This window comes from Budorcas taxicolor, chromosome 15 (assembly GCF_023091745.1).
Source record: "Budorcas taxicolor isolate Tak-1 chromosome 15, Takin1.1, whole genome shotgun sequence".
NCBI classification, from domain to species: Eukaryota; Metazoa; Chordata; class Mammalia; order Artiodactyla; family Bovidae; genus Budorcas; species Budorcas taxicolor.
The window spans coordinates 41,403,943-41,431,153 of NC_068924.1; the positions used below are offsets into that span (position 1 = coordinate 41,403,943).

Here is a 27,211-nt window from a genome sequence, read left to right on the forward strand (position 1 = left end):
CGATGGACGTGAGTCTGAGTGAACTCCGGGAGTTGGTGATGGACAGGGAGGCCTGGCGTGCTGAGATTCATGGGGTCACAAAGAGTCAGACATGACTGAGCGACTGAACTGAACTGATATATATATCTATACTGTTCTGTTATCTTACTTTTTCCACTTAACCATGAGATCTTGGAGGCTTTTCTTATCACTACATAAAATGCTTTCTCACCCTGTGCTGCGGCTATACCCATCATTTTTTATGGCTTCCAGTAGGTGGACACTTATGTTGCTTCCAATCCTTCTGCTTTTATACACAAAGCTGCAGTGAATAATCGTGTTCATTTGCCATTTCCCCAAGTGTGGGAATATGTTTGCAAAATAAATTCTTAGGTGTGGAATTGGGTCAAAGGATACAAGCCTTATAATTTTGATCATGCTAAATTGTCTTCTATAGAGTGTGCTCATTTCACACACCCATCAGTGACGTGCTTTATGAAATGTGTGTTAATGTAGTAATTTTAAATGTTATTTGGTGACCCCTTTCTGAGTCCAGTGAAAGCTATGGGCCTGTGCCCAAGAAAAACAGAAATCACACAGTATTTTGCACACAGTTTCAGTTGGCTCAGAGACCCCTGAAGGCTATCCACAAACCCTAATTTAAGAAATTAGGCTGCAGGGAAGGACATATGGTACGAGGGAAGACTTTTAGGGCCAAACCACCTAACTTCACTTCTTCACTCTACAACTTACTAGCTGTGGAACATCAGACAAGTCTTTTTCAAGTCTTAGTTTCCTTTTCAAAAGAATGGTATAATAGCTCTACTTCATGGGGCACGTAGGAAGGTACATGCTTTCATACAGAGTGTCTAATATAGTGATTGGAATATAGTAGGTGTTCAATATAAGGTATATATAACACATACAGACACATAAACACACAGACATACACTCACACCTCCTTCCTCACATGCACACAAACCCAAGTTTCTAGTTGTCTTTGCGGTAGTTGCCGCTGGATTCACAAAATCAACTTTTGGAGTACCATTCCCTAAAATGGGGTTTTTGGACCAACGGCATAAGAATCACCCAAGGGCCTTAATTAAAACATGGGTTTCTGGGCCTCACTCTAGATCCACAAGATTAGAATGTCTAGAAAAGGGGTCCAGAGAGTTTCACACTTGATGGTCCTATTGCACAATGAAGTTGGAGAAACAGTGCTAAAGAGTTTGATAATTCATTCTAGTCCCTATACCTGCAGTTCTAGTAGCTATCACCTTGTGGTTTTGCCAGAGAGAGCCTGTTCCCAGTAGATGGGTAGGTGTAGATGCCTGAGAGAAAGCATAGCTAGTACCCAGGAGTCTCCTCTGGTTCCATCTACAAAAATACAGTTATTTATGGGTTTGACAGACAGCATGTATTATAGTCTCATCAGGAATCTTTTTTGTAACAAGGAAGAAGAGACAGTCCAGGACTGGATGTTCATGGAGGGGGCTGGGATAGAAGCCCAGTGGGCCAGGTTTGGGGGAGAAAGCCTGCCACAGCCAGGAACTGAGGATAAGGACTGTATGCAGCCAGGCAACAGTCACCAGGAGGGCTTGAGGCCACACGTCTTGAGGCACCAACACTTAGAGCTCTCAGCATGACTGGTGAGCACTTTCTGAGGCGGTAAGTGATGGCCCACGACTAGAGTTGCCAGATTTAGCAAATAAAAATACAGGATGAGCCATTAAATTTCATTAAATTAGAATTTCAGATTATATATATATATATGTATATATACACATACATGCACATATATATGGGGCTTCCCTGGTAGGTCAGCTGGTAAAGAATTCGCCTGCAATGCAGGAGAAGCCAGTTTGATTCCTGAGTTGGGAAAATCCCCTGGAGAAGGAATAGGCTACCCACTCCAGTATTCTTGGGCTTCCCTGGTGGCTTAGATGGTAAAGAATCCACTTGCAATGTGGCAGGCCTAGGCTTAATCCCTGGGTTGGGCAGATGCCCTGGAAGAGGGCATGGCAAGAGGCCACTCCAGTATTTTTACCTGGAGAATCCCCATGGACAGAGGAACCTTGTGGGTTACAGTCTGTAGGGTCACAAAGAGTCAGATACAACTGAATAATTCAACATAGCACAGCATATGTGTGTGTGTGTGTGTGTGTGTGTGTGTGTGTGTGTGTGTGTGTAGGAATGTCCTGTGCAATGTTTGGGACATACTTATACTATAATAGATATGTGTTATCTGAAATTCAAGTCTAAGTAGGTGTCCTGCATTCTATCTGGCAGTCCTGCTCAGGGTTTCTCTGAGCTGCCTCTAACTGCTGAAAAGGGCTGGAGCCCCCATGTGACTGGCCAGGGCCCGCAGCACCATGATGCACCCAAAGTGGTGAGGAGCAAGTAAGGGCAAGGTGTGGACTTCGGGAGAGAGCAGCTTTTCCTCACCTGTGTCTGAGCAGGGGCAGGAAACTCGCTGGTGTTGATCAGCAAGTCTGAGATGCTAGCGCTGTGCTAAGCCTTTCCGTATCATCTCATCAAATCCTCCTGCAACCCGAGGAGTTAGGCATTGTGATCCCAATGATTCCCACTTTAGGGATGAGGAGACTGAGTCTCCATGAGGTTAAGACCACAGGGCTACTCAGTGGAGGAGCAAGGACTGAAGCCCTGGGGCTGGTGCCAGGTCTGGGATTAGCTGAATCTTCCAGGCCCTTCTCTCTGCTAATCCCGAGGGCTTAAGGTGGGAGCAGCCCCCACCTCCCAATCCCCGGGACAGGAAATGTTCCCAGTCTCGCTGGCGCTGGGCCAGGGTCTTGTCCAGGCTCACATGCTCGCTGGAGACTCCAGGCTGGGAGGCAGATCGGCCGAGTTCTCTTGGTCCCTGCCTGGCCAGGACATGCCCAGCAGCATGAGCTGCCTGTGGGCACTGCCCTCCACTGTGTGGGTGCCTGTGGGAGGGGCCCAGGGCCAGCCGCTGCCTCTCAGGCCCAGCCTGCGCTGAGCCTCGGATGGCCTGGCCAGCTTCCCTGCCGTTTGCCCCCTGAGTCGGGCCAGAGGGGTCCCCGAGGAGCTCTGGGCTAAGTCCCAGCCCCTCTCCGAGGAGGCGGGCAGTGGAGCTCAGCAGCCAGAGGCTTCTCAGCTCCAAGCTCCGGAGCCAGATGTAACATTGACCTTAAATGGTAAAAGCTCCCCAGAGTGAAGAGAGGCTGGCCAGAGGAGGAAAGTGGAATAACTCAGTTTTAGGTAAGTCGTCTCTGTCTCCAAGAATAACCTGCCTCTTCAGCCGGGAGCAAGGGAACTCTTCTCCTCCTTAAAGGTACAGGGTGTGCTGGGATGGGGGCGCCTGACTTTAACTTTCTAGGGGAGCTGGCTTGGTCGAATGGCATTTCAGCCGAGTATTTTTATTGTTGCTGTCATTTTAAAATAAGAAGTGAATCTTAGCCCGTCCTAACTTAACTAAATTGTGTCTCTTTTGCTTGCTGTTGGAAAGCTGCACAGGTTAGGGTGAAAACGTGGGTTCTGACTGGGGATCCCCATCCCCAGATTTCCTGTGGACCACTTTGGAGTAATAGAGGGTCCCCAGATTACGTAAGCCCACTGGGCAGGGTTCTTCGTGCACTGCCTGCTGCCCCAGCCCTGCTCTGTGAGCACTTGTGTCTCTCTCTGCCACCGCCACCCCCAACCCCCAACACTCTCGCCTCCTGTCCGCTCTGGCCCTTGTGCTGGCCCAGCCCTGTCTGTCTCCCTCCTTGACCTGCCCCTGTGTCTGTCCCTGCACTTTCTATCCTGTGTCCTGGTGGCAGCCCCTGTTTTTACCCCTGTCCCCATCTCTCCTGCCTCCAGCTTTGCCCCCCTGTGACCTTTCCCTGCACCCTCGAGGGGTTGTGTGTGCCTGGCCTGTCCGCTGAGCCTGCACACCTCTAGAAGCTCGGAATCAGAGCTATTCCTAGAGTGGAAGGCACTCAGGCTGCCTTTTTCCAAAGGAAAGGCCGGTGGAAGCCAGAGGCCAGAGAGGGGCCCAGCTGACTGTTCCCTCCTGTCCAGTAAACGGCTATAAAAGCCTGGAGATGCTCTGCAGATTGAGTAAACACAGTGTGGGATTGTCAGGGCCCCCTGGCCGGTGCTCCCATCTCCCAGAGTTCAGCAGCAGCTGCCCTCTTAACACCCACTTTTCAGGCTGTTCATTGAGGGTCTCGGTGTGGGGGGACTCAAGCAGCCTATGGATCTCGTGCAGGAAAAGGCAGTTGCTTCCCAGGCTGTTAGGTGGGGAGCACTAGGGAGGCGGAGCCTGTGGGGCTTCTGTTGTCCCCACCAGGTGGCAGTGACGTGCGGGTGACAGGTGGCGTGAACTCCCCTCAGCTTCACCCCAAGGCTTTTATGGGGAGGAAACTCAGATTAAGTGACTTGTCTAGGGTCAGACCACTGAGGAGGAGCAGAGCTGGGAGAGCTAGGAGTCAGAGCCGCGAGTCCAGCCACAATGCTCAACACAACCAGGAGTATGAGGGTACGCTTTTGCCTAGGGGAGCGTCTTGGGCTTTTTGTCCCTAATGGAAATTACAATCGTCATTGTCACGTTCGTTTTGTCCATGATTCAGTGGTGTTTGTGTGTGGGTGCGCAAGTCTATAGGTGTGTGCTGAAAGTGGCTGTTTGTATTCACGGCTGATGCATCTTCCTCTGTGCTTGGTAGTAAGCAGGATGTTCTTGCATACCATGTAAGATTGGGAGGTATAATCCTGTACAAATGGCTACACCATGATCAGTGATCCCCATAAACATGTTTTCTAGAAGGAAAAAAAAAAGCAAACATGCCACTCTTACTATGCATGGAACACTGCTCTAAGCACTTGCTGTGTAGTAATTCAGACCTCCACAACCCTACAAAGCACAGGTTATTATTGTCCTCAGCATGTAGATGGGACATTTTAGCCCAGAGAGGAAACACAGCTGGTGACAGGTGGTGCTGGCCTGTGACCCCAGGCAGCCCATCTCCATAGGCTCTGCTCTAACCACCATGCCCTGTTCATCTCTGGCTGGCGCCGCTTCTGAGCGGGTCGTGGGGAAGCACCGACTCTCTTCCAACACTGAGGGGCAGACTTTGATATGTGATTTCGTGTGCTCTGGCCAGCAGCGCTAAAGGGGGTGTGTCTTCACCGCAGTTTCATAGGCGGACACTAGAACCGGGGGATGTTACATGACCTGTCCAAGGCCATTCAGCCACCAAGTGACAAGCAGGAGACTTCGTATCCTGGGTGAAGATAGTTAAGGCCATGGGATCTCTTCTACTTGAAACTAACTCTCAGGTGGACCAGTGGGCTCATAATTTCAGGATGAGGGGTTGGTTCTGTGAGTCTCTGTGTGAGGAAGCCAGATTCCTTGCCTGGTGGACTGAACCTCACATATGGATTCTCAGCTTCCCAAACAATCCTTGCCTCTGTCCTATTAGTAACAAAGGTGGAGGGATGTGCCCACAGCTTCAGCAGGAGTGGATACTGAGCTCTCTTAGGGCAGAGACCCCATCTCATTCTGTAGAGTGTGTCCTACACTCAGAATAATGCCAAGAGTATATCAATACAAAGTTCTCAGGAGCAATTTTTTTTCTTATGAAGAAATGGACATAATGTTTATGATGTGGTTTCTGGTTAAACAGGGCCCTGGGTTTATTACATATGTGTGCCGGATGATCAGATTCTTCTGGTGTATCTTGAGAGAATGCAAGGTGTGTATGTGGGGGGGTGTCTCAAGTTATCCACCACCTCCTTACCCTGCCACCTCTCCTGGGTAGCCGCATGTAGCTTCTAGAGTACCTCTCAGCTGCCCTCTCTGTGGCTTGGCAGAGGGACTGTTTGATGAGTGAGGAGGAGCAGAGGCCCAGAAGGGTGGGGAGGAGAGATCTAGGAGCCTCCAGATTCTGCTCTTTGAGCTTTTGGAGACAGGGGGACAGAGATAGAGAACTGAGTTCTCTTGTAGCAAATGTAAAAGGAAGGAGGAGAGAAAATGGATATGAATTGACTTTGTGCCAGGGTCTGTGCTAGAACTGTTATTTCATTTAATCCTGTGGTCGAGATGAGAATGTTGTGGTTGAGAGAGGTGAAGCAGCATGCCCAAGGGATCACAGTTGGTGGGCGGTGAGCAAGGGCTCCAGTGCAGGCCAGTGTGGTCCAAAGCGGGCACCTGCGGGGCTAGATGCCATCCTGCCTCTAGTTAGTGACCAGGGTCTCGGGCAGTTACAGTGCCACAGTCCAGGCGATGGGAAGGCCAAGGGGACTCCTTTTGCCCCGTGGACCTTGGAGGCCAGACCCTGAGTCCAGGTGACAGCCCAGGGCAGCCTCACTGGATGAGGTGCAGAGGCAACATGAGTCCGTGACCTTGGGCATGCCCTGACTTCTCTGTGAGGGCCTTCCCCATGGAAGAAGGCAAACAGGTAACAGTCAGCCAGCCGGACAGAAAACCTCTTCTGCCTCTCAGCTAATAAGCCACAGATGTGAAAAAAGGGTTCGTGAAGGCTGGGGCGTAATCTGCTCTGATTACTTTCTTCCCACCCCAGTACTTTTTAAATTTATAATTTTTTTTTAATTTTTACTTTATTTTACTTTACAGTACTGTATTGGTTTTGCCATACATTGACATGAATCCACCATGGGTGTACATGAGCTCCCAAACATGAACCCCCCTCCCACCTCCCACCCCATTTCATCTTATTCAGATAATATAATTCTTATTCAGATTTTTTCCCTAGTAATAAAAGTAATGTGTATTCTTTGCTAAACTTTCTTGGAAAGTATAAATAAGAAATTCAGAAACAAATATAAATAAGAGAAAGATCTCTGTGGAACTGCATCATTCAGAGATAAATACTGGGTTTTTGTTTTTGCCCAGGCTGCACAGCATGGGGGATCTTAGTTCTCTGACCAGGGATCGAACTTGTGCCCCCTGCATTGGAAGAGTGGAGTTTTAAGCACTGGACCGTCAGGGAAGTCCCCAAAACTATTGTTAATATGGTGTGTCTCTTCCTTTACATTTCTGTATATTTTATAAAACTAGGGTCTTACCATACGGGTTTTATAGTCTGCTTAAAAACATAATTGTTTTAAAGGAACTCCCTGGTGGTCCAGTGTTTCGGACTCAGCGCTTTCACTGCAGTGGCCCAGGTTCAGTCTCTTGTCAGGGAACTAAGATCCTGCAACCCACACGGCACAGCCAAAAAAAAAAATTTTTTTAAGACTGTTTTTTCAGAGCAGTTTTAGGGTCACAGCAAAGTTGAGAGGAAGGTCTGCACAGAAATTTCCCAGTTCCTCCCCACCCCCACACACCATAGCCTCTGCCAGGTAACAGCTCCACCAGGGTAATACATTTGTTACAACTGATGAACCTGCATTGACAGTCATAGTCACCCAAAGTCCATGGTTTACCTTAGGGGTCACTCTTGGTGTTGTACATTCTGTGGGTTTGGAAAAATTGTATAATGACATGTTTGCACCACGATAGTATTATACAGAGTATTTTCACTTGCCTAAAAATCCTCTGTGCTCCATCTATTCATCCTTCTCCAATAACCCCAACCTCTAGCAATCACAGATCTTTATTACTGTCTCCGTAGTTTCACCTTTTCCAGAATGCCATACAGTTGCAATCACACACTATGTAGGCTTTCCAGACTGGCTTCTTTCACACAGTAACAAGCATTTAAGATTCTTCTATGTCTTTTCATGGCTTGATAGCTCATTTCTTTTTAGCACTGAATAACATTCCGTTACCTAGATGCACCACAATTTATCCATTCTCCTACTGAAGGACATCTTTGGCTTTTCTTCCCCCCAATTTTTAAAAAACTGAAGTATCAATGATGTGCAATATTATATGTTACAGCTTACAACATTCAGTTCAGTTCAGTCACTCAGTCATGTCTGACTCTGCGACCCCATAGATTGCAGCACGCCGGGCCTCCCTGTCCATCACCAACTCCCGGAGCTTACTCAAACTCATAACCATTGAGTCAGTGATGCCATCCAACCATTTCATTCTCTGTTGTCCCCTTCTCCTCCCACCTTCAATCTTTCCCAACATCAGAGTCTTTTCAAATGAGTTAGTTCTTAGCATCAGGTGGCCAAAGTATTGGAGTTTCAGCTCCAGCATCAGTTCTTCCTGATTCACAATTTTTAAAGGTTATACTCCTTATATAGTTTCAAAATGTTGGCTGTGTTCCCTATGTTGTACATTATATCCTCATAGATCATTTATTTTATACATAACACTTTGCAAATTTTAATCCCTTACTCTTATCCTACCCCTCCTGCTTCCCTTTCCCCACTGGTAACCACTGGAGTTATTTGTGAATCTCTTTCTTTTTTTGTTATATTCACTAGTTTGTTTTTTAGATTCCACATAAGTGATATCATAAGGTATTTGTCTTTCTTTGTCTGACATTTCACTAAGCATAATACCCTCCAAGTCTGTCCACATTATTGCAAATGGCAAGATTTCATTCTTTCTTTTTTTAATGTCTGAGTAGTAGTCTTTTTTTAACCAAACATTCTATCTTGATTATTTTCTCATGTCATGAAAGATACTTCAAAACGTGATTGTATGCAAAACATGGTTGTATGCAAAACATGGTTGTATGCGACTGAGGAATTCTGCCCTGCGACAGTTAAATCATCGTTCCTCCCACTGGGCATTTACAAGTGTGGTTTTTCTTTGGGGCCCACCTCAGTAGCACACACATGACGGCTTTTCCATCCACATGTGGCGTTTGGGAACTCCGTGCTCCCAGGTGGGCTTGTGTGGTGTGGCTCTAGGGTGCGGGTTTTTTTCTGCAAGATGCTAGTGAGTGGGATATTGACTCAGCTCTAAACACACGGATTCACGTCAGAATTGCCTTTTGTGTTCTTTCCTGTCTATCTGCGGCAGCCCAGGAGCGCGGGTGTGCAGGACTGGCAGTACTAAAACCAGACGTCCCAGGCAAATCGGGGCAAGTTGTTCCCCCGGGTTTGTGCCTAGTGTGCCTTCAATGTCTTTCCAATGCTTTCCTGTCTCTCTTCTTGACAAAAATGAGAGCAAGTCTTGGGCTTGGAGACTTCGTCAGGAATAGTTAGAATTTAATAACTGTTTTCATTAAGTTTATTTTTACAACTAAGTCCTCTCTATTTGTGTTACAAATGGTACTGACTTTTCCATGGATGGTAGGGATATACAGTTCCCTTTTAAAATAAGTGTGACGACAGGGGAGGCTAGTACACCGGGCACTTCTTGTGTGCTTAGCGATATCTATTGTTTTCCCTGCAGGACCTCATTTCATCCTCGTAGCAGCCCCCTGAAGTAGTTACAACTGTTCGCTCTATTGTACAGATGAGGAAAGTGAGGGCCAGAGAGGGTAAAGAACTTGGCCAACAACACAGAGCTGGTAAATGGCCCAGCCAAGAGAGCAATCCTGGCGCCTTGCTAATCAAATGAAAAAAATTAAATCACTAAATATATAGGAGAGAACATGTGAGGGTGAGGTGTAGATGACTCGGGTTTAGGGAACACAGGTTCTGTGAGCAGGCGTATCAGTGAGTATAAGATGGGGCAGAGGGAACTAAGTGAAAATTAGGAGCCAACGGGCCCAGAAGAGGTTGGAAGGGACGGGGCCATCCAGTGATTGCAGCAGGGGTGCAGCGCTGGGACATGGTGCAGAGGGCATGGTGGTCATTCCAGGAAGAGACACACAGAGGCTACTGGAGGCTACCCACAAGCTAACTGGAGCATGTTTCCAGAGAGCCCAAGGTTCCTGGTTCATCAGAAGAGAAAGAAAGCCGGAAGACACCCTTGATTTTGCTCATACAGATGTGGTCAAAAGAGCGCCGGCTCTGAGTCGGGAGGAGGGCTCAGCTTTGACCTGCTCTTCTCTCACAGTCACAGTGGAAGCTGGTGGTTGGAGCTGGAATTAGCACCTTGCCTGGTGGAGAGCACAGGCCCTGGAGTGACCACGTGACTCCACCACTGACCAGCTCCACACCTTGAGCCACAGCTAACCTCTCCGAGTCTCAGTTCCCTCTCCTGTAAAACAGGGATAATGATGGTGTCCGCTTCGTGGGGTTAAATCCCTCAGCTTGGTGTCTGCTCTCAGCGACCCCCTCCCATCCCACCCTTCTGAGTCAGGTCTTAGTTGTGATATGTGGGATTTTTCGTTGTGGCCTTCATGCTCAGTAGTTAGTTCTCACATCTTAGTTTCCCTACCAGGGATTGAACTCTCATCCTTTGCATTGGAAGGTGAATTCTTAACCACTGGACCGCCAGGGAACTCCCAGTATATGGCAGTCTCTATCAGGTCTCATAACCTTGTCCATGAGCAAGACCTTATCTTCTGTTTAGTAGGAAAATACAAGTCTAGAACCATGAGCTTTCTATTAGCAGGAAATGTCATGTCCTGTGTCATGAGGCCTGAGTCACTCTCTCTGACCCACCAAGGTTTATGCCCGAAAAGTTCCTAGACATGGCCAAGGCCACGCAATCTCCTACAGAGGCAGCATGGAGTATGGTTGGGACCTCAGGTGTTCAAATCAAATGACCTGAATTCAAATCCCTACTCTGCAACTTACCGTGTGACTTTGGGGGAAAGAATCTAACTACTTTTCTTACCTGTAAGATGAGGCTGAAGATGATAACAATTTAACTTGCTCAAAGAGGTTTTATGAAAATGAAATGGACTGCTGTATCCATAGTACTTATATGTGTATAAGTACTCAAATAATAACTGTTATTTAAGCTTAGATTAACATCAAGCACAGGGAACACCTAGAGTTTTGTGGCTCCAGGTGGTCAGGTTTCACTAAGGGCTGTCTTATCATGATATTTTCCACTTGTTTGGGGTTTGGATCCCTGGTAGAAAGACTGTGATGCCCTTCTGGACTTCTTACCTTAAACATCTTTCCTGTTTCCCAGTTGAGATCCAACTGGTCCCCGATGGAAGGTGATGATGATGAAGCTGAATATTGTCAGGAGGAATGTAGACTCGATGCCAAGAGGACTCCCTAAGGAGCATGATCTTGGGGGTATTCCAGGGTCCTGGTCTGTGGCCTGGAGTTAATTATGTATATGGAGACTGACTCATGATAATCAAACTCATAAGAGAGTGAAGTATGTGATTCTGAATGCCTGTGTGCTAATGTATGGGAAAGGATTACCCTTCCAGTGACCAAAATGCCTGGGAGATGGAGATTTAGCTCAGAAGGTGGAAAGTTCTAAGGAGTATTTCATGTGAGCCATTAGATGGCCTGATAGCCATCTCTGCTTATAACAAAGACACTCCCCCAGAGCACAGGATGGGTCTGTCCCCTGAGAACTTTAGATAAGCATTTCTCTTTGGAATTCCCTTTGTCTTCTGTAGAAAGATGGGATTTGTTGGAACAGAGTTCAGAGAATCAAAGGAAGGAGGAGACTTTCCCCAGGAACGCAGCCCCCGGGCAGTGGAAGGGACCCGGCAGCAGGAACTTGCCAGTGTTTTCTTTAGAGCAGAGGTCTTCTCTACAGCAGAGGGTTTTGATGGTTCATCTCATCAGTTAAAATATTTTAGAATGCATCTCTAATTTATGTGTATGTCTCCATTTTCAGTTGTGTTCATGAGCCACTGCATTCATGTTGTCCTTGTGTGCAGTCTTGTCCGAGTCTTTTGCGACCCCATGGACTGTCGCGCTCCAGACTCTTCTGTTCATGTAATTTTCTAGGCAAGAATACTGGAGTGGGTTACCATTTCCTACTTCAGGGGATCTTTCCAACCCAGGGATCAAACCTGCGTCTCTTGTGTCTCCTGTACTGTTCTCCACTGGCAGTTGGATTCTTTACCACTGGCGATATGCAAGTTATTTTATAAAATTAGTAAAAATAGAAATTTTTAAGAGATAAGAAAGACAAAACACTATTTAAAAGTCTTGCTTTGTGTTTTCACCAGTGCCAGCGACTTGTTTTGTTTTGTTTTGTTTTCCTTAAAAGCGTATTCTTTACTAAGAGAAATGTGATTACTTATGCCTCATTATGTTTTAAGATCTCAGCACTTTGGATAACCTCTGGCTTTAATAACTGTCATGACTCCATGAGACACGTACCAGCCTCCCGGTGAGGAACCAAGTTTAACTGAGTTGGCTCAAGAGATTTAACAAAAGAAAGAACCATTTATAGAGGTTTAGAAACCACAAGGGATGGTGCCCAGGTACTCCCTCAAACTAGCAACAGCAGGGAGCCATTACCAGTTCTAGCCAGGAGGGGCGAGAGGAGAAAATAGTGTGATTGGAAGCCAGTGACACCTGGAGCCGTGGAGGTGGGACCATCCAGGTTGAGCTGTTATTAAGGAGGGTCACAGCCACGGCTAGAGATGTAAGCGAGAAGGGTGCAGGGAAGGAAATGCCCAACCTCTCCCCCTACCTCCTACTGGTCCGTTGGCCAAACTCAGCAAGCATGGAAGCCTGCATCTAGTCTTCTAGGTGTCATCCGGGAGCCCAGAGCAGAGAGGATGAATCCTGGGGCAGGGCAAGGAGAGAGAGCAGGCGGAGGACAGCCAGCTCAGACAGCTGATGTAGAAGAAAACTGTCCTTACTTACAGAATTGTAAGTGAGCTTCTTTAGTTTGATCCACTAGGTTGTAGAAACTTTTGAAGAGTTGCTTGCGGTATTATTAGTAGTTATAGTATTCTTACTCCACATATTTGCAGGAGACATTTAAGCCACTTGTCCAGTTTATGATGATTGGTTTGCTTAAAACTAGATATGTGTCACGAATCCACTTGATCACATATAAACCGTGTCATATGTCGCTGAAAGCAAATGAATACGTGAGGGTGTGACGTCAGTCCCTTAGCATTGTAGAATTCCCCGTGTTCCCTCAGGACATCTCACACACTGGATGTGACAGTGACCTTTCGACGTGTGACTGAATGAAGGCATCGTTGCCTGTCTGCTTATTTAATACTAAAGAAATGAAATAAGTGATAGTTCCCGATTGTCTTCCCGTGTTCCACAGATCATCTTGGATATTCCTTGGGTATGCAACCCCCACCTGGAAGACCACCACACTAGGGCTCAACTCCTATCTTAACCAGGTTCCATGGCTCCTCATCTCTGTCCGTGGTCTCAGGGGAGAGACCCTGATAGGTAGGCCCAGTTTGGTTGGGTCAATATCAGTCAGCCACGGTCAGGTGACAGGACCGTGGGATATAGATGTGGCCATAAGGAGCCATTCCTCAGGATGTAAGGGATCCTCGTAGAGAAGGGGAAATCGCTGAGAGCAAAGTTCTCTCCAAAAGGTGTCGTCACATGCTTATAATTGTCTTTCTGTCCTGCCCTCTGGAGATCCTGGTCAAGCCTCCCGTCTCTTCAGCCACATTTACAGACAATTTCTTGGGTTACTTCCACAGATGACTAATCATATCCATTGCATGTGGTTTTTCACATGGTTGTACATCAGAGGGCAGCCTTGTTTCCTTTGCAGTTTTCTCCACATACAGCCAAAATTTCCAACAATGCTGGGGTTCACAGGGCCTTCCGCTGGTTGGGGCAGACTGTTTCTCTGGTCAGCTGGGTTCAGCAGACAAAGATGGACGTGGTGATGACTTCAAGGATCTGGTACATTAGACCCAGAAACACTTGCAAGTTGTCCCTCTGTCATGAGTCCTAGAGTTTGTAAACCACAGAAGTTGTGCACGCACGTGAACAAAGAAAGCCTGACTTTTCAGCATTCTGGGTGGGAGGTTCCACTTGCTGAAATCCCCAGGAGCTTGTTTCACTTGACAAGAGCAAGGGAATAATGATGTACTTATGATCATTACTATCACAACTGTCATTGACTGAGCACCAGCTACATAGTGTGTTAAATGCTTTACACATATTATAACATTTTTGCACCTTGTGAGATAGGTAATAATAATATCTCTATTTTACTGATGAGAAATTGAGGCTTTGAGTTTTGCTAGTTCACTCGGGTTTACACAGTGGAAAGTGGTAAGGTCAAGGCTAGATTGCCCTTGCTGCAAAACACATACAGCCCATCAACAGATAGAAACCCACACTTGGAACTATCAGGCTGGAGGACATAGAGGCTGGGCCAGTAAGACTCTTCAAAAGGTTAGATCATTATGATTTTATTGAGATGTATTAAGGGAAGCTAGAACCATGGCAGGTTTAGGGTGGTTTTCAGTAGACAGTGAGTGAATGAAAGAATGAATCTTCCCAGGTTTGAAAACAGTAAAAGTCTGAAGGCAGTATTCCAATATCCATCCCTGGTGCTGAAATGGAGACTGCATATATAAACAGTGGTCCCAGGTGCTAGGCATGGCTCTGCTTCTAACTCATTTTGTGCCCTTGAACAGATGACATCTCCCTTCTGGGACCTTAGTTTCCTCATCCATGAACATACACCAACCAAGGCCCAATGGTTCACCCCAGTAGTTGCATGACTGAGGCCAAGCAAGAGCAATAATTGTGTCAGACGCATCTGTGACAAAGGAGGATCGCAGGTGCGTTAGAGTCAGCTACTATTGTCCAATCTCTCAAAGTAAATGCAGTGCTTTTGGGGACAGTCAGACCTGGCATCAGGTCCAAATGGATGGCTGTGTTGTTAAGGAAACATTTACTGCTGAAGGGAATGCTTATTCATTCTCTTTCTTGTCACAAGGCGTTTGACTCGTGCTTTGAATGTTTGCTGCTTAGATTAGAGATGATGGTCTTGTGTTCATCACTAACAAAAAATGCCTCTGGAGCCGGGTCCTTCTTCCCTTTCACTACAGGGCCAGCTGCTCCAAGCCCCCCAGCTCTGGGAGCACATGGGTGTGTCCTATGCCATGGGGAGCAGGGAAAAAAAGACTGGAAGTCTCTTGGAAGACTTTGGGACACTAGAATTTGAGGGCCGCCAGGAGGCATTGGGTACCCCTCAGAGCTCCCTAAGTGGAGATCTTGAGAACCTGAGGACACTCAGAAAAATGGTTCAAACAACTAACTGCATCTTGGTGACTAAGTCTAATGCAAATTGGGATGCCCACCTCCATCTTGTGGCAAGAAGTTCTAGAAGAGACCATCCTAAAAGGAATCAACATTAAGTGAGTATGGATGCCAAGAATTTCTGGATGAGCTTGGCTGCCAAAGCCATTCTGTGTTGCCTAGTAACATGTTCTTATACTGTATCTCCTATGATCCTCCCCACTGAGAGGACCACAGAGCCATTTTATCTGTGTCACCTTTCATGACTGCTCAAGATTTCACAATTTTATGTACTATAGAGGGGTTTCACTGATGGCTCATCAAGTAAAGAATCCACCTGCAATGGACTGAAGCATGCCAGGCTTCTCTGTCCTTCCCTCGGTCAGGAAGATTCCCTGGAGGAGGAAATGGCAACCCACTCCAATACTGTTGCCTGGGAAATCCCATGGACAGAGGAGCCTGGCAGGCTACAGTCCATGGGGTTACTAAGAGTCGAATATGCACACTCATATACACTATAGATGGCGTAGCCCCTCCCACTGCCCCCCTGGCCTGTGTAGGATTTTGGTGGGGTCTAGGCATTTTTGCCTTAATGAGGCCTTTCTTTTTAAAAAAAAAAAAAAAAACAACTACTTATTTACTTTTACTTTTTTGCTGTACCTTGAGGCATCGTATTTCCTTGACCAGGAATCAAACTCATGCCGCACTGCAGTGGAAGCACGGAGTCTTAACCACTGGATGGCCGAGGAAGTCCCCGTGAGCCCCTTCTTGCTTACAAAATCTATATCTCTGTTGGTGTAAAGATAAATATGTTAAATGTTATGTATTAAAACATTTTCTTTGACCTAAAAGCTTTTTTTTTTTTCTGATTTTTTAAAGTGATTAAAACATTTTCAAGGGCCCTAGGTTCTGTTCCTACCATATGTAATGGATGAGTCAGCCCTACCCCCTCACCTTCCTGTTCAGAACATAGTCTAGTGACCTGGGAGCTTGTTAGAAATGCAGGCTTTTGAGTGCTGCCACAGAATTACTGAATCAGAATCTGCAGCTTAACGAGACCCCTGGGTCATTTGTGTGTATATTGTAGTCTGTGGCATGCTGTCTGCCACACTGTCCCATGGTACCGCTGGTATATCAGAATCACAGGTCACACTGTTCCCCCAAATTACAGCGAGAAGTTCAGTCACAGAAAGCCCACTTGGAAGGTGCATCTAGCGCTAAATGGCTGTGTAAATGCCAGGAATTCCTGGACGGCCCTGTGGGCAAACACTGTGATCCTCTCTTAGCCAGCTGTCGCTGTTCAGTCACTCTGTCATGTCCAACACTCTGTGACCCCATGGACTGAAGCACGCCAGGCTTCTCTGTCCTTCACCATCTCCCAGGGCTTGCTCAAACTCATGTCCATTGAGTAGGTGAGGGCCCCTCTTTTCCCCTCCCCGCTCACACACTCTCAGTGGAGAAGGCAGACCCAGGAGGACGGGGTGTGTCTGCTTCTGAGTTGGTTCTGCCAGCTCTTCTATGAAGCTCCTGGCCTCCGGAGCCATCTTGACAGGGGCAGAGGTAGGAGGCCCTGCCCCTGGCGCCTCAACTCAGAGGTGACACCTGGTCTCTTGGGCAGAGATAGTTATACGGCCCCAGTAAACTGCAAGGGAAGCTGGGAAATGCGGAGGGGCACGGACGTATGCAGAGAGTATGGGCCATCTCTGCTCCAGGTGAAGTCAGTGGGACAAGCGACAGCTACTGCACAGCCTGAGGCCTCCCAGAGGCAAGAATTCGATAAACTGGGATGTAGACCTCTAGAGACTCAGACTTGCAGAGAAGACTTTTAAAAGCTGAGAGCATTAACACATGCTCTCCCTCAAGGTCTTGCTTCTCCGATCAGAGGGAGGAGAGCATCAGCCGAGCAACAGAGAAAGGTTTTGGCAGCCAAAGTCATCCAGGAATTCTTGGTATTCACATACCCACTTAATGCTGGCCATATATTCCATATAGACTGGTCTCTTCTAGAACTTCTTGCTAGTGGAGGTGGGCATCGCAACTTGTGTTACACTTTGTCCCCAAGGTGTACATGCAACGCCACTAAGATTTTAGGTCTGTTGCAGCAGTTACTGTGAATTCTCCTATTTTAGTATCCAAGTCCACTTGTCATATTCCCCGTCTCCCACTTCCCCCAAAGGGGAAGACACACACCACCTGTCACCGGTGCTGTCCTCTGTGGCTTGGCCATCCAGCCTCTGCCTGCTGTAACCCCACCCACTCTGTGCCTTACCATTGGTTTAGAGGCTTGTTATGTTCCATGTTGTTGGGAAGGAAACTCAAGATCCCGCTGGAAAAATAAATAAGTAGCGTGCAGAATCTTGGTCTTCTCATTCTTATGTGCCTGTCTGTGAGTGAGAAAAATATCACGTAGAAATAAAAGGCGCTTTCACAGCCATCAAGGATAGGAAGGATTATTCCCAGGGAGCTGTCTTTTAATTGGCTTTGCATCATCTTCACTGAGAGGCTTTATAAAACAACAACAAAAAAATGCTACTGTTGGCCTGGGGGCAGGGAGGCCAGGTGTAGACTCTGCCTTGCAGGGCTCAAGAAAGATTGAAAATGCCACTTGGCATCTAGTGAGTGCTATGTGCTGAACATTGTTCTAAGAAGCTAACATGTAGAGTATAATTTACATTGTTATCATCATCCATGTTTTACAAATGCAGAAATTGAAGTACAGATAGATGAGGTAACTTGCTTGAGGTTCATGCAGCTACTACGCAGCAGGGCTGGGATGTGATCCAAGACAGCCTGGCTTCAGAGCCCAGGGCACAGCCATCATGCTCCCTCAGTTCTGGATACCCACTAATTAGAGGGCTCAGGGGCATCTCTGATCAGGGCTTTGAGGAAGACACATTGAGCCACTTCTTGAAAAAGGAGATATTCTGTTTGACATCCCATAATCAAATAAATTTAAGGCTATCTAAATATCCTTTCTTAATAGTGTTTTTAAAGTTTTCCTCCTTGTATTTTACTTATTATTTTATTTTTAAACATTTTTAATTGGAGGATTATTGCTTTACAATGTTGTGCTTGTTTCTGCCATAGGTCAACATAAATCCGTCATAGGCATACAGGTCTCCTCCTTCTTGAACCTCCCTCCCACCCACCACCCATTCCCACTCCTGGCACCCTTCTAGGTAGTCACAGAACACCTGGCTGAGCCCCCGGCATCATGCAGCAAACCCCCACCAGCTATCCCCATCTGTTTTATACGTGGTAATGCATATGTACCTGCGCTACTCTCTCAGCTCACCCCATTCTCTCCTACCCCTGCTGTGTCCACTGTTCTCCATGTCTGGGTCTGTTTATTTGTCTATTTATCTAAATCTTTGGGCCACACTGCAAGTTATGTGGGATCTTCGATCCGGGAACAGGGATTGAACCCACACCCTCTGCATTGGCAGTGCAGTCTTAACCACTGGACTACCAGGCAAGTCCCAGGGCTATTTTGCCTCTTAAGGGCTGAGAAGGCCTACAGGACAGACACCTGCCTCATAGTGATAGCCCCAAGTGTATCAAAATGTGGAGCCTTTATTTTCGGAGCTCCTGTTATCACCCCGGAGCACCAGGGTTCCAGAGGACATAACTTGGGCGAAGCTGGCTCGGGACGCCTGTGGCTGAGTTGCAGTGAGGCAGATCCCACGGCCGCTTTCAGGACTGCCAGAGCAGGGCCAGTCCCACTCCCAAAGCCTCTCCCTGGGAGGCAGGTGGCGACCAGGATGAGGGACAGCGTGGGCTCTGCTGGTGTCCACCTGCCCGGCCACCCTCAGCCCTGCTGCTCTGGAGAAATCACCACAGGGCACTGAATCTCAGCTTCCTCACCCGCTGAATGACATCCTCCTTCAGGCGCAGCTGGGGGACAGCGTGAGCCAATAGACCTGAAGCATCGGGGGCACGGTATGCTCTGATGAATGTGAGTGTTGTCATTGCCGTCCGTCGTCTATTTTGCTTTACAGTCTTCCGTGCGTTTCCACGGGGAAATAGGATACTAGGGTTGGAGGCTTCCAAGCAAGGCTGTGCCTCTTCTCTGCTCCAAAGAGATCACGGGACTCCTCAGTCCAAGAGAGAGTTTCCTCCTAAGAAGGGGAAGAGGATGCTCTTGGGTTGAACTTGAGTTGGATAAAAGAATGGGGAGGAAATGTCAGATTGAGCTGAGGGACACCCTCACATTTAGCTTCAGCTCAACACCAAAAGGGAGTATTAACCCAGGATTGCAGCAGGTCCCAGAAGATCCAGAAAAGGAAAAAGTTGATCTTCTTGCTACAGGCAGAATCTGCCCCAGGGAAAAAGTTCTGATTATAAATGAGGTGCCAACTGGCAGAGTGTGTGAAGTCTGTGCCAGCACTGACCAGTCACCTAGCAAGGGGCATCTTTAACAGTAATGGATCTGAGAATACATTTCAGATATTCAGAACACATTATTTCAAAAAAGACCTTGGACAGAGAGGGACACTGTGGTTGTATGGAAAGGGCTTGGCGCTGGGCATCAATCTCAGTTGGTCCCCTATGGTTGTGAACCTTGTCAAGTCACATCCCTCCACTGAAATTCAGCCTCTTCGTCTGAAAAACAGACATCATAATATCTACCCTGCAGCATTTCTGTGATGCACAAATGAGACAAGCGGACCTGAACAGCTTAGACAATAGAAAATTCAAAACAGCAGAAGGTTAATACTAAAAACTGGGAACACCCCGTAAGGATTGCTGTCAGGAGACAGTCATAAAGATGAAATAGCTTACTTTTAAAAAGCTGACGGACTCTCCTGAAGTAAAGTCAGTTAAGCAGACTCAGGATATTGGTGAAATTAAAGATGACAAGTGTGAGAGGCTTCCCAGTAGATGTAGAATTACCATGTGACCCAGCAATTTCACTCTGAGGTATATACCCCAAACTTGAGAACAGGTGTTCAAACAAAAACTTGTACAGCAATGTTTATAGTAGCACTGTTCACAATAGCCAAAATGTGGAAACAACCTAACAGCCATCAACTGATGAACAGATAAACAAAACGTGATATAACCGTGCGGTGAAGTCATTTGGTCATTAGAAGGAATGAAGTACTAACATATGCTACGGCAGGGATGAATCTTGAAAACACGATGCCAAGTGAAAGAAGCCAGACACAGAGACCACATACTGTATGAGTCCGTTTACAGGAGATGCCCAGCACAGGCAAATCCATACAGACAGAAAGCAGACTAGTGGTTGACAGGCCTGGCGGGGGGAGCGGAGGAATGGGAGGGGACTGCCTAGCAGGTATGAGGTTTCCATTTGGGTGCTGAAAAGTTCTGGAACCGGATCATGGTGACAGGTGCCCAGCATTGTGATAGCACTTAATGCCACCAAACTGCATACTTTTAAATGGTTTAAATTTACAATTTATTTTATGTGTATTTTACCACAATTAAAAAAAGTTTCCTGGTAAAGAGGAAATGTGACCCCAAGGCTACATTCCCTTCTCCTAGAGTGTGGTTGAGAGGAGGGGCGGGGGCCTCAGAGCTTGTCAGCTAGAAGCTGAGATCTTGTTGTCAACAAGTTTACCAAGAGCATATGGCAGGCAATCCTTGTGTGGGGGCCCCGGGGGGACCCTTATCAACATGACATGCTTCTTGCTCTCAAAGTGTATACACGTTATTCTCACTTAAGGACAGACTGACAAGTACTATGTATAAGCAGGGAGGAAGGGCAGGGCAGTGAGACATTCACTCTGCCTGGGTCATCTGGGCAGGCTTCTCAGAAAAGAAGATAGCTGAGGAGGTGGAGTGTTGGCAGATTGGTGAGAAGGGGAAGGCTTTCCAGGGAAGGGCATGGGGCGTGTGGGAGGGTGCGGGGGAGCATTTCAGAGTGGGGAGCTGGCAGCTATGGATCAGGCACAATATCTGTAAAGCAGCAGGTGGGGTGGCGGGAGAGAGGGTCCTGAGAGGGAATTGGGTCAGACTGTAGAGGGCTTTGCAGGTAGAGCTGGGGAAGTGGCGACTTGTTCTCTACACAGTGGTGGGGGCGGGCCGGGAAGGAGCCTTCTAAGCGAGGAGTAACAGGACTAAGCCCGTGTTCCAGAATGGTCAGGGTGGTGGCTGATGGACTGAAGAGAAGGAGGCTGAGGACGAGAAGGTGGGCTGTGGTATTAGCTCTGCTGGCCTCAAGGAGCCCCTCCCCACACCCTGAGCAATGGCAGGGGGCATGGTCAAACCAAATCTGGTGAGCTCTGCATTAGCCAAGATTCTTGTTTGCATGGAACAGAAAGGCATTTGAATTAGATTAGACAAGAACCAGAATTTTCCTGGTCACATAACTGAGATGTCTAGGGCAGTTCCAGAAATGACTGGACCCATGGGGCTCGTTCCCTCCATCTCCCAACTGCCTTCAGTATGGGACCCCTCTCCTCAGGCAGCCTCTGCCTCTCGGTGGCACCGTGGTGCTTGCAGTTCCCAGCTTATATCCTCCTCTCAGAACCTTCCCTCATACCTCAGTTGGTAAAGAATCCGCCTGCAATGCAGGAGACCCCTGTTGGATTCCTGGGTCAGAAAGATCCCCTGGAGAAGGGAAAGGCTACCCACTCCAACATTCTGGCCTAGAGAATTCCATGGACTGTATAGTCCATGGGGTCGCAAAGTGTTGGACACGACTGAGCAACTTTCACTTCACTTCACTTTCAGAACCCCCAGCAGCAAGGATTCCCCCAATCCTTCCAATGAAAGTCACCAAGTTGAATTTATTGGCCCATTCCTTTTCTTTATTTTCTGCAAGGGAAATTCATTTTATTTTTCCTTAGTACAGAAAGGATTTTAAGAATGTCCATGGTAGTAACAGTTAAACACTTTCATTTTAAAATGTGCAATGATATTTTTTCTCAAAGCTATTCATAAAAATAATTACAATACATTCATTCACAGTAGGACAATTAGTGTGCAGACACAGGAAAGCCCAGGTGGGAGTGTGTATTTGGTGTCCTAGTCCGTGGATAGGACACTGTTTCTTCCTCCAGTATTGGCTCATTCTGACCCATTTGATGTTCCTCCCTCAGTGAATTGCCAGGGCCAGGGGCGTGGGGTGCTCTGATGAGCCTGGCCTCATCCCTCCCCAAGCAAAGGGATGATGATGCTGTTGTTGCTACCAGAAGAAGGGGGACTTGCGGCAACAAAGGGCATAATTTGCAGCTGTCCCTCAAAGCAGCAACTCTGAGCCAAGTTGTTTACATATCTCATTTCATCCAAGTAACCATCCTAAGGTGGAATCAGTGATCTTCCTTTTGCAGAAGAGGAAACAGAGGCATAGGCTAGCTTGTCCTCCCTCCCCACTCCCCAAGCACTTTCTCTGTTCTGTGCCACATGGGCATCTCTTAAGGAGGCAATGTGGGGCCACTAAGGAGGCTGACAGCCAAGAAAATGAGAAGTAAAGCACACGATCTTTAAGCTGAGAGACACTCAGGCTGCGTTCGGTCAGGCAGCTCATGCAGTGTTGGAGAGCCTGACCACTTCATTTTTGGAAGACTGGAGGTCAGTCCAGTTGTTGGAGATGCTCATTCCCTGTGTCCCTCCTGTCCTGGGGGCAAGGCAACTGGGAATCCCTGTTGATCGAGAGGTGGGCGAGTCTGGGGTGTGCATCTCTAGACATGGACTACAACCTGGCAGTGATTCAGAAGCATTCAATGCAGACAAACTTCACGCACACCGTGGCTTCCCAGTCCTTAGCAAGACATTGCAGAAGAGGGCAATGGGGCATTTGTCAGGCAGGGAAGAGGGGGTAAAGGACATTCATACTTGGAGCAGAGGATGTACAGAGGCACTGAGACATGCTTGGTATGACAAGTCTTTCTGATGATAAAGTTCCCTGGGGACCCAGAATCATTCTGAGAGATAGGCTGTCATGGAAATGTCTTTCTTTGGCATCAGCATCAAGCCAGAAGCTCTGCCCGCTACCAGGTGATTCTGCTTTCCTGGTCTTCATTTTTAGGAATTAGTTTGGAATTAATTCACAGCTAATGACATACTCAAAGCTATGGTTTTTTCATTAGTCAAGTCCAGATGTGAGAGTTGGACCATAAAGACGGCTGAATGCCAAAGAATTGATGCTTTTTGAATTGTGGCATTGGAGAAGACTCTTGAGAGTCTCTTGGACAGCAGGGAGATCAAACCAGTCAATCCCAAAGGAAAGCAACCCTTAATATTCATTGGAAGGACTGATGCTAAAGCTGAAGTTCCAATACTCTGGCCACCTGATGCGAAGAGCTGACTCACTGGAAAAGACCTTGTTGCTGGGGAAAATTGAGGGCAGGAGGAGAAGGGGATGGCAGAGGATGAGATGGTTGGATGGCATCACTGGCTCGATGGACATGAGTTTGAGCAAACTCTGGGAGATAGTGAAGGACAGCAGAGCCTGGCTTGCTGCAGGTCATGGGGTCGCAAAGAGTTGGTCACAACTTAGTGACTAAACAATGACAGAGAGTCAGCCAGGCCACTTTCTGCCCTTCCGAGCCATGTGCCTGGTTAAAGGCCTTTGACCTGGTGGCAGCAAGCAGCATAAATCTAGAGCATTTCCTGTTTGGGAAGCAGGACAAGTGATGTAGCATTGAGAAGGCCTGGGCAAGAGTGAACCCAACCAGCAGACCTTAACGGTTGCCCAGATCCCTACTCGGGTCTGACACAAGGCACTCTGGGTGAATGGAGACATTCTAGAAATACTGACATCCCCAGGGGACTGGCCCAGCCCAGGGTGGAAGGCAATTTTAGATGCTCTGAATACTATTTTTGGAGCCTGGATCACATTAATTCACTACCGTTCCAAATGGTGGCCAGCTGAGGAGGCCTTCAGGGAACCAAGCGCTGTTTCCCAGCACAGCTCTGGTTCAGCCTGCCCAGAGTCTGCAAGCCAGTGTCCCCTTCCTGCATGCCCTGGGTTTTATGAATTTCCTACTTCTCTGCCTATACACAGTGCCCAAAGCACTGAATACCAAATCTTCCAAAGAGAATTCTTCACACACTAATACAAAAGGATGGATGGGACTTCCCTGGTGGACCAGTGGTTAAGACTTGGCCTTCCAATGCAGGAGGTATGGATTCGATCCCTAGTTGGGGAACTAAGATCTCACATGCTTCAGGGCCAAAAATCCCCAAAACTTAAAGCAGAAGCAATATTGTGAAAAATTCAATAAAGACTTGAAAAATGGTCCACACCAAAAAAAATCTTAAAAAAAAAAAGGGAGGGGGGATGAACTACCAATTTAGGATGACTCAAGACTATTTCAGGGATGTTATGCGGCTTGGACTCTGGCTAACTTAGGAGAAAAGGGATCAGAGCCAGAAACATCCAGAAACTTCCCTGCCTTCCTTTCTAAATCAGGCAGGGAGCAGAGTCTGTGGAGGGAACAGTCACATTTCCTGACGAGCTGAGATCTCCTCTCACGCGCTTGTCAGCAGTAGAGGGGACAGGAGACAGGAGAATGGGCAACATGAATGTCTTTATCAGGATAAATCTGAATGGATGAAAGGACAATTATAACAACGTGTTCTGGGAACTTTCCAGCTGCAAGCCCAGAGGAGCAGTCCTGGTGTACTTGTTACAGTTCATATTCCTCTCTGTTTCCAAAGCCAGTCCTTACAGATGAAGGGGAAGAGTACAAGGAAGCTCCTGACTGCGATGAATCCTGTCCTTGAGACTCTTTTATAGAAACTTTAGGAAGAGAATAAAAGACGCCATTCCCATTTGTGCCTGTGCTTGTAAAAGTTCAACATATTTGAATATTTGAATGTCCTTGTTAGCAGAACCTTAAATGCTTCAGGTGAGAAACGATGTACAGGGCAGGATTATTGGACTTTGGGGAATGCGGCACGTGTTGCGTGTGGTCTGGAGTGAGTATTTGTAAATGTCTGTGGACCGGTGGACCGCATTCCAGCTTTCACCATCCATGCCTGCGAGTGCCTGACGGAGGCTCTGTCTCTAAGCACGGAACTCAGTGACTTGCTCTGCCTGGTTTACTAGATATATACAGAGCTTGGCGTTGTAGGTGCGCAGTAAATACCTGCTAGATGGAAGAATCGACGCACGATCTGCACATGCACCTTGGGGTTCTCTCTCTTTTAGGTGTAGTCTTGTCTCCCCGCCTCCACGTGTCTGTCTCTCTCAGCTCATATCTCTGGCCCCTCCATCCTTTCCTATTTCCTATCATCATTTTGTTGTCTCTTTCTCCTTTATTTCTCCACACTTAGCCCCATACACAAACAGATATTCCATCTGTTTTCCTCAATCTGTTTTCTTAAATTTTTTGTTTTTTCTTTTCTTTTTTTGGCCAAAGTTTTTTTTAACAGCTTTATAAAGATATACTTCCTATATCATATAATTCACCCAAACAAAGTGTAAATAAATAAAATATACAATTCCAGTGTTTTTTTATATGTTCAGAGAATTGTGCAGCCATTACCACTATTTAAAAATTCCAGAAAATTTTCACCACTCAAAAAGGAATTTGTACCTACTAATAGTTACTTCCCATCCTCCCACATCCTGTGAGCCCTAAGCCACCACTAATCTACTTTCTGCCTCTATAGATTTCTCTATTCTTGCCATTTCATATGACTGCAGTCACATAATAAATGGTCTTTTGTGCCTGGCTCCTTTCACTTAGCATAAAGTTTTCAAGGTCTGTCCTTATTTTAGCATGGATCAGTACTTCGTTCCTTTTTATGGCTGAATAATATCCCATTGTCTAGATATACCATATTTTATTAATCTGTTAATCAGTCGGACATTTGGTTTATTTCCACTTTCTGACTGTAATGAATAATACTGCTATGAACCCCGTGCACGTGTTTTTGCGTAGCTGTAAGTCTTCATTTCTCTTGGGTATATACCTAGGAGTGGAACTGGCAGATCATATGGCAAATAGATGTTTAATCTTTCAAGGAACTGCTAATGTATTTTCCACAGTGGCTGTATCATTTTACATTTCCACTAGCAATGTGTAAGTGTTCCTATTTCTCCACATCTTTGCCAATACTTGTTCTTATCTGTCTGTTTCATTTTAGTCATCCTAATGGGTATGAAGTGGTGTCTCATTGTTCTTTCGATTTGTACTCCCTGATGGCTAATTATGTTGGACCCCTTTTACATGTTTATTGGCCGTTTGTATATCTTCTTTGGAGAAATGCCTATTCAAATATTTTGTTTACTTTAAAATTGATTTTTGTCTTTTTATTATTGATTTGTAAGAGTTCTTTGTATATTCTGGATACAAGTCCCTTATTAGATATGTTAGTTGCAAATATTTCTCCTATTCTATTGGTTGTATTTTCACTTTCTCGATCGTATCATTTGCAGTGCAAAAGGTTTTAATTTTGAGGAAGTCCAAGTTATTTATATTTTCTTTTATTGACTGTGTTTTTGGTATTTTATTTAAGAAGGTATTGCCTAACCCAAGGACACGAAGGTTTATTCCTATATTTTTATTTAAGAATTGTATAGTTTTATCTTTTCCATTTAGGTGTTTGATTTATTTCAAGTTAATTTTTATATATGGTATAAGGAACAGGTCTGACTTTATTATTTTGAATGTAGATATTAACTTGTTTCAGGAATATTTGTTATAGAGATTATTCTTTCCTCCATTGAATTATCTAAGCACCTTTGTTGAAATCAATTAGCTATAAATATAAAGGTTTATTTATGAACTCTCAATTCTGTTTCATTCACCTTTATGTCTATTTTTGTGTAGTATCTGATATCACACTGTCTTACTGTAGTTTTATATATTAAGCTTTGAAATTAAAAAGTGTGGATTACTTATTTTCTCCCTTCTTTTTTTGAGATTGTTTTGATTATTCTTGGACCCTTGCATTTCCATATGAAATTTAGGATCCACTTGTTGGATGTTGATAGGGATTGTTTTATGTATATATACATATATCTCAACTGGGGGACTATTCCATCTTAGTATTAAGTCTTCTGATCTGTGAACGTGAGATGGCATCCTGCTTATTCAGGTCTTCTTTAATTTCTTTCAACAATGCTTTGTTGTTTTCAGAGTGTATGTTTTTCATTTCTTTTATCGAGTGTGTTCCCAATTATTTTATGCTTTCACATTTTCAGATTGTCCACTGCTAGTGTATAGAAATATATAGTTGACTTTTGTACATCAATCTTGTATCCTGCAACCTTGCTGGACGTGTTTATTAATTCTAATAGATTTTTAGTGGATTTCTCAGGATTTTCTACATATAAGATTGTGTCTTCTGTGAATAGTGATACTTTCACTTC

The 27,211-nt window shown here is 46.1% G+C and overlaps 1 protein-coding gene across 1 annotated transcript in view; it reads left to right on the forward strand.

Annotated features, from left to right (window-relative positions):
• The first annotated feature begins 3,152 nt into the window (after nucleotides 1-3,152).
• Nucleotides 3,153-27,211, forward strand: part of IRAG1 (inositol 1,4,5-triphosphate receptor associated 1) — a 115,266-nt gene continuing 91,207 nt past the window's right edge. The window contains exon 1 of the mRNA XM_052652881.1: nucleotides 3,153-3,219. Coding sequence (XP_052508841.1) covers nucleotides 3,153-3,219 — 67 coding nt within the window. The remainder of the gene's footprint in view (nucleotides 3,220-27,211) is intronic.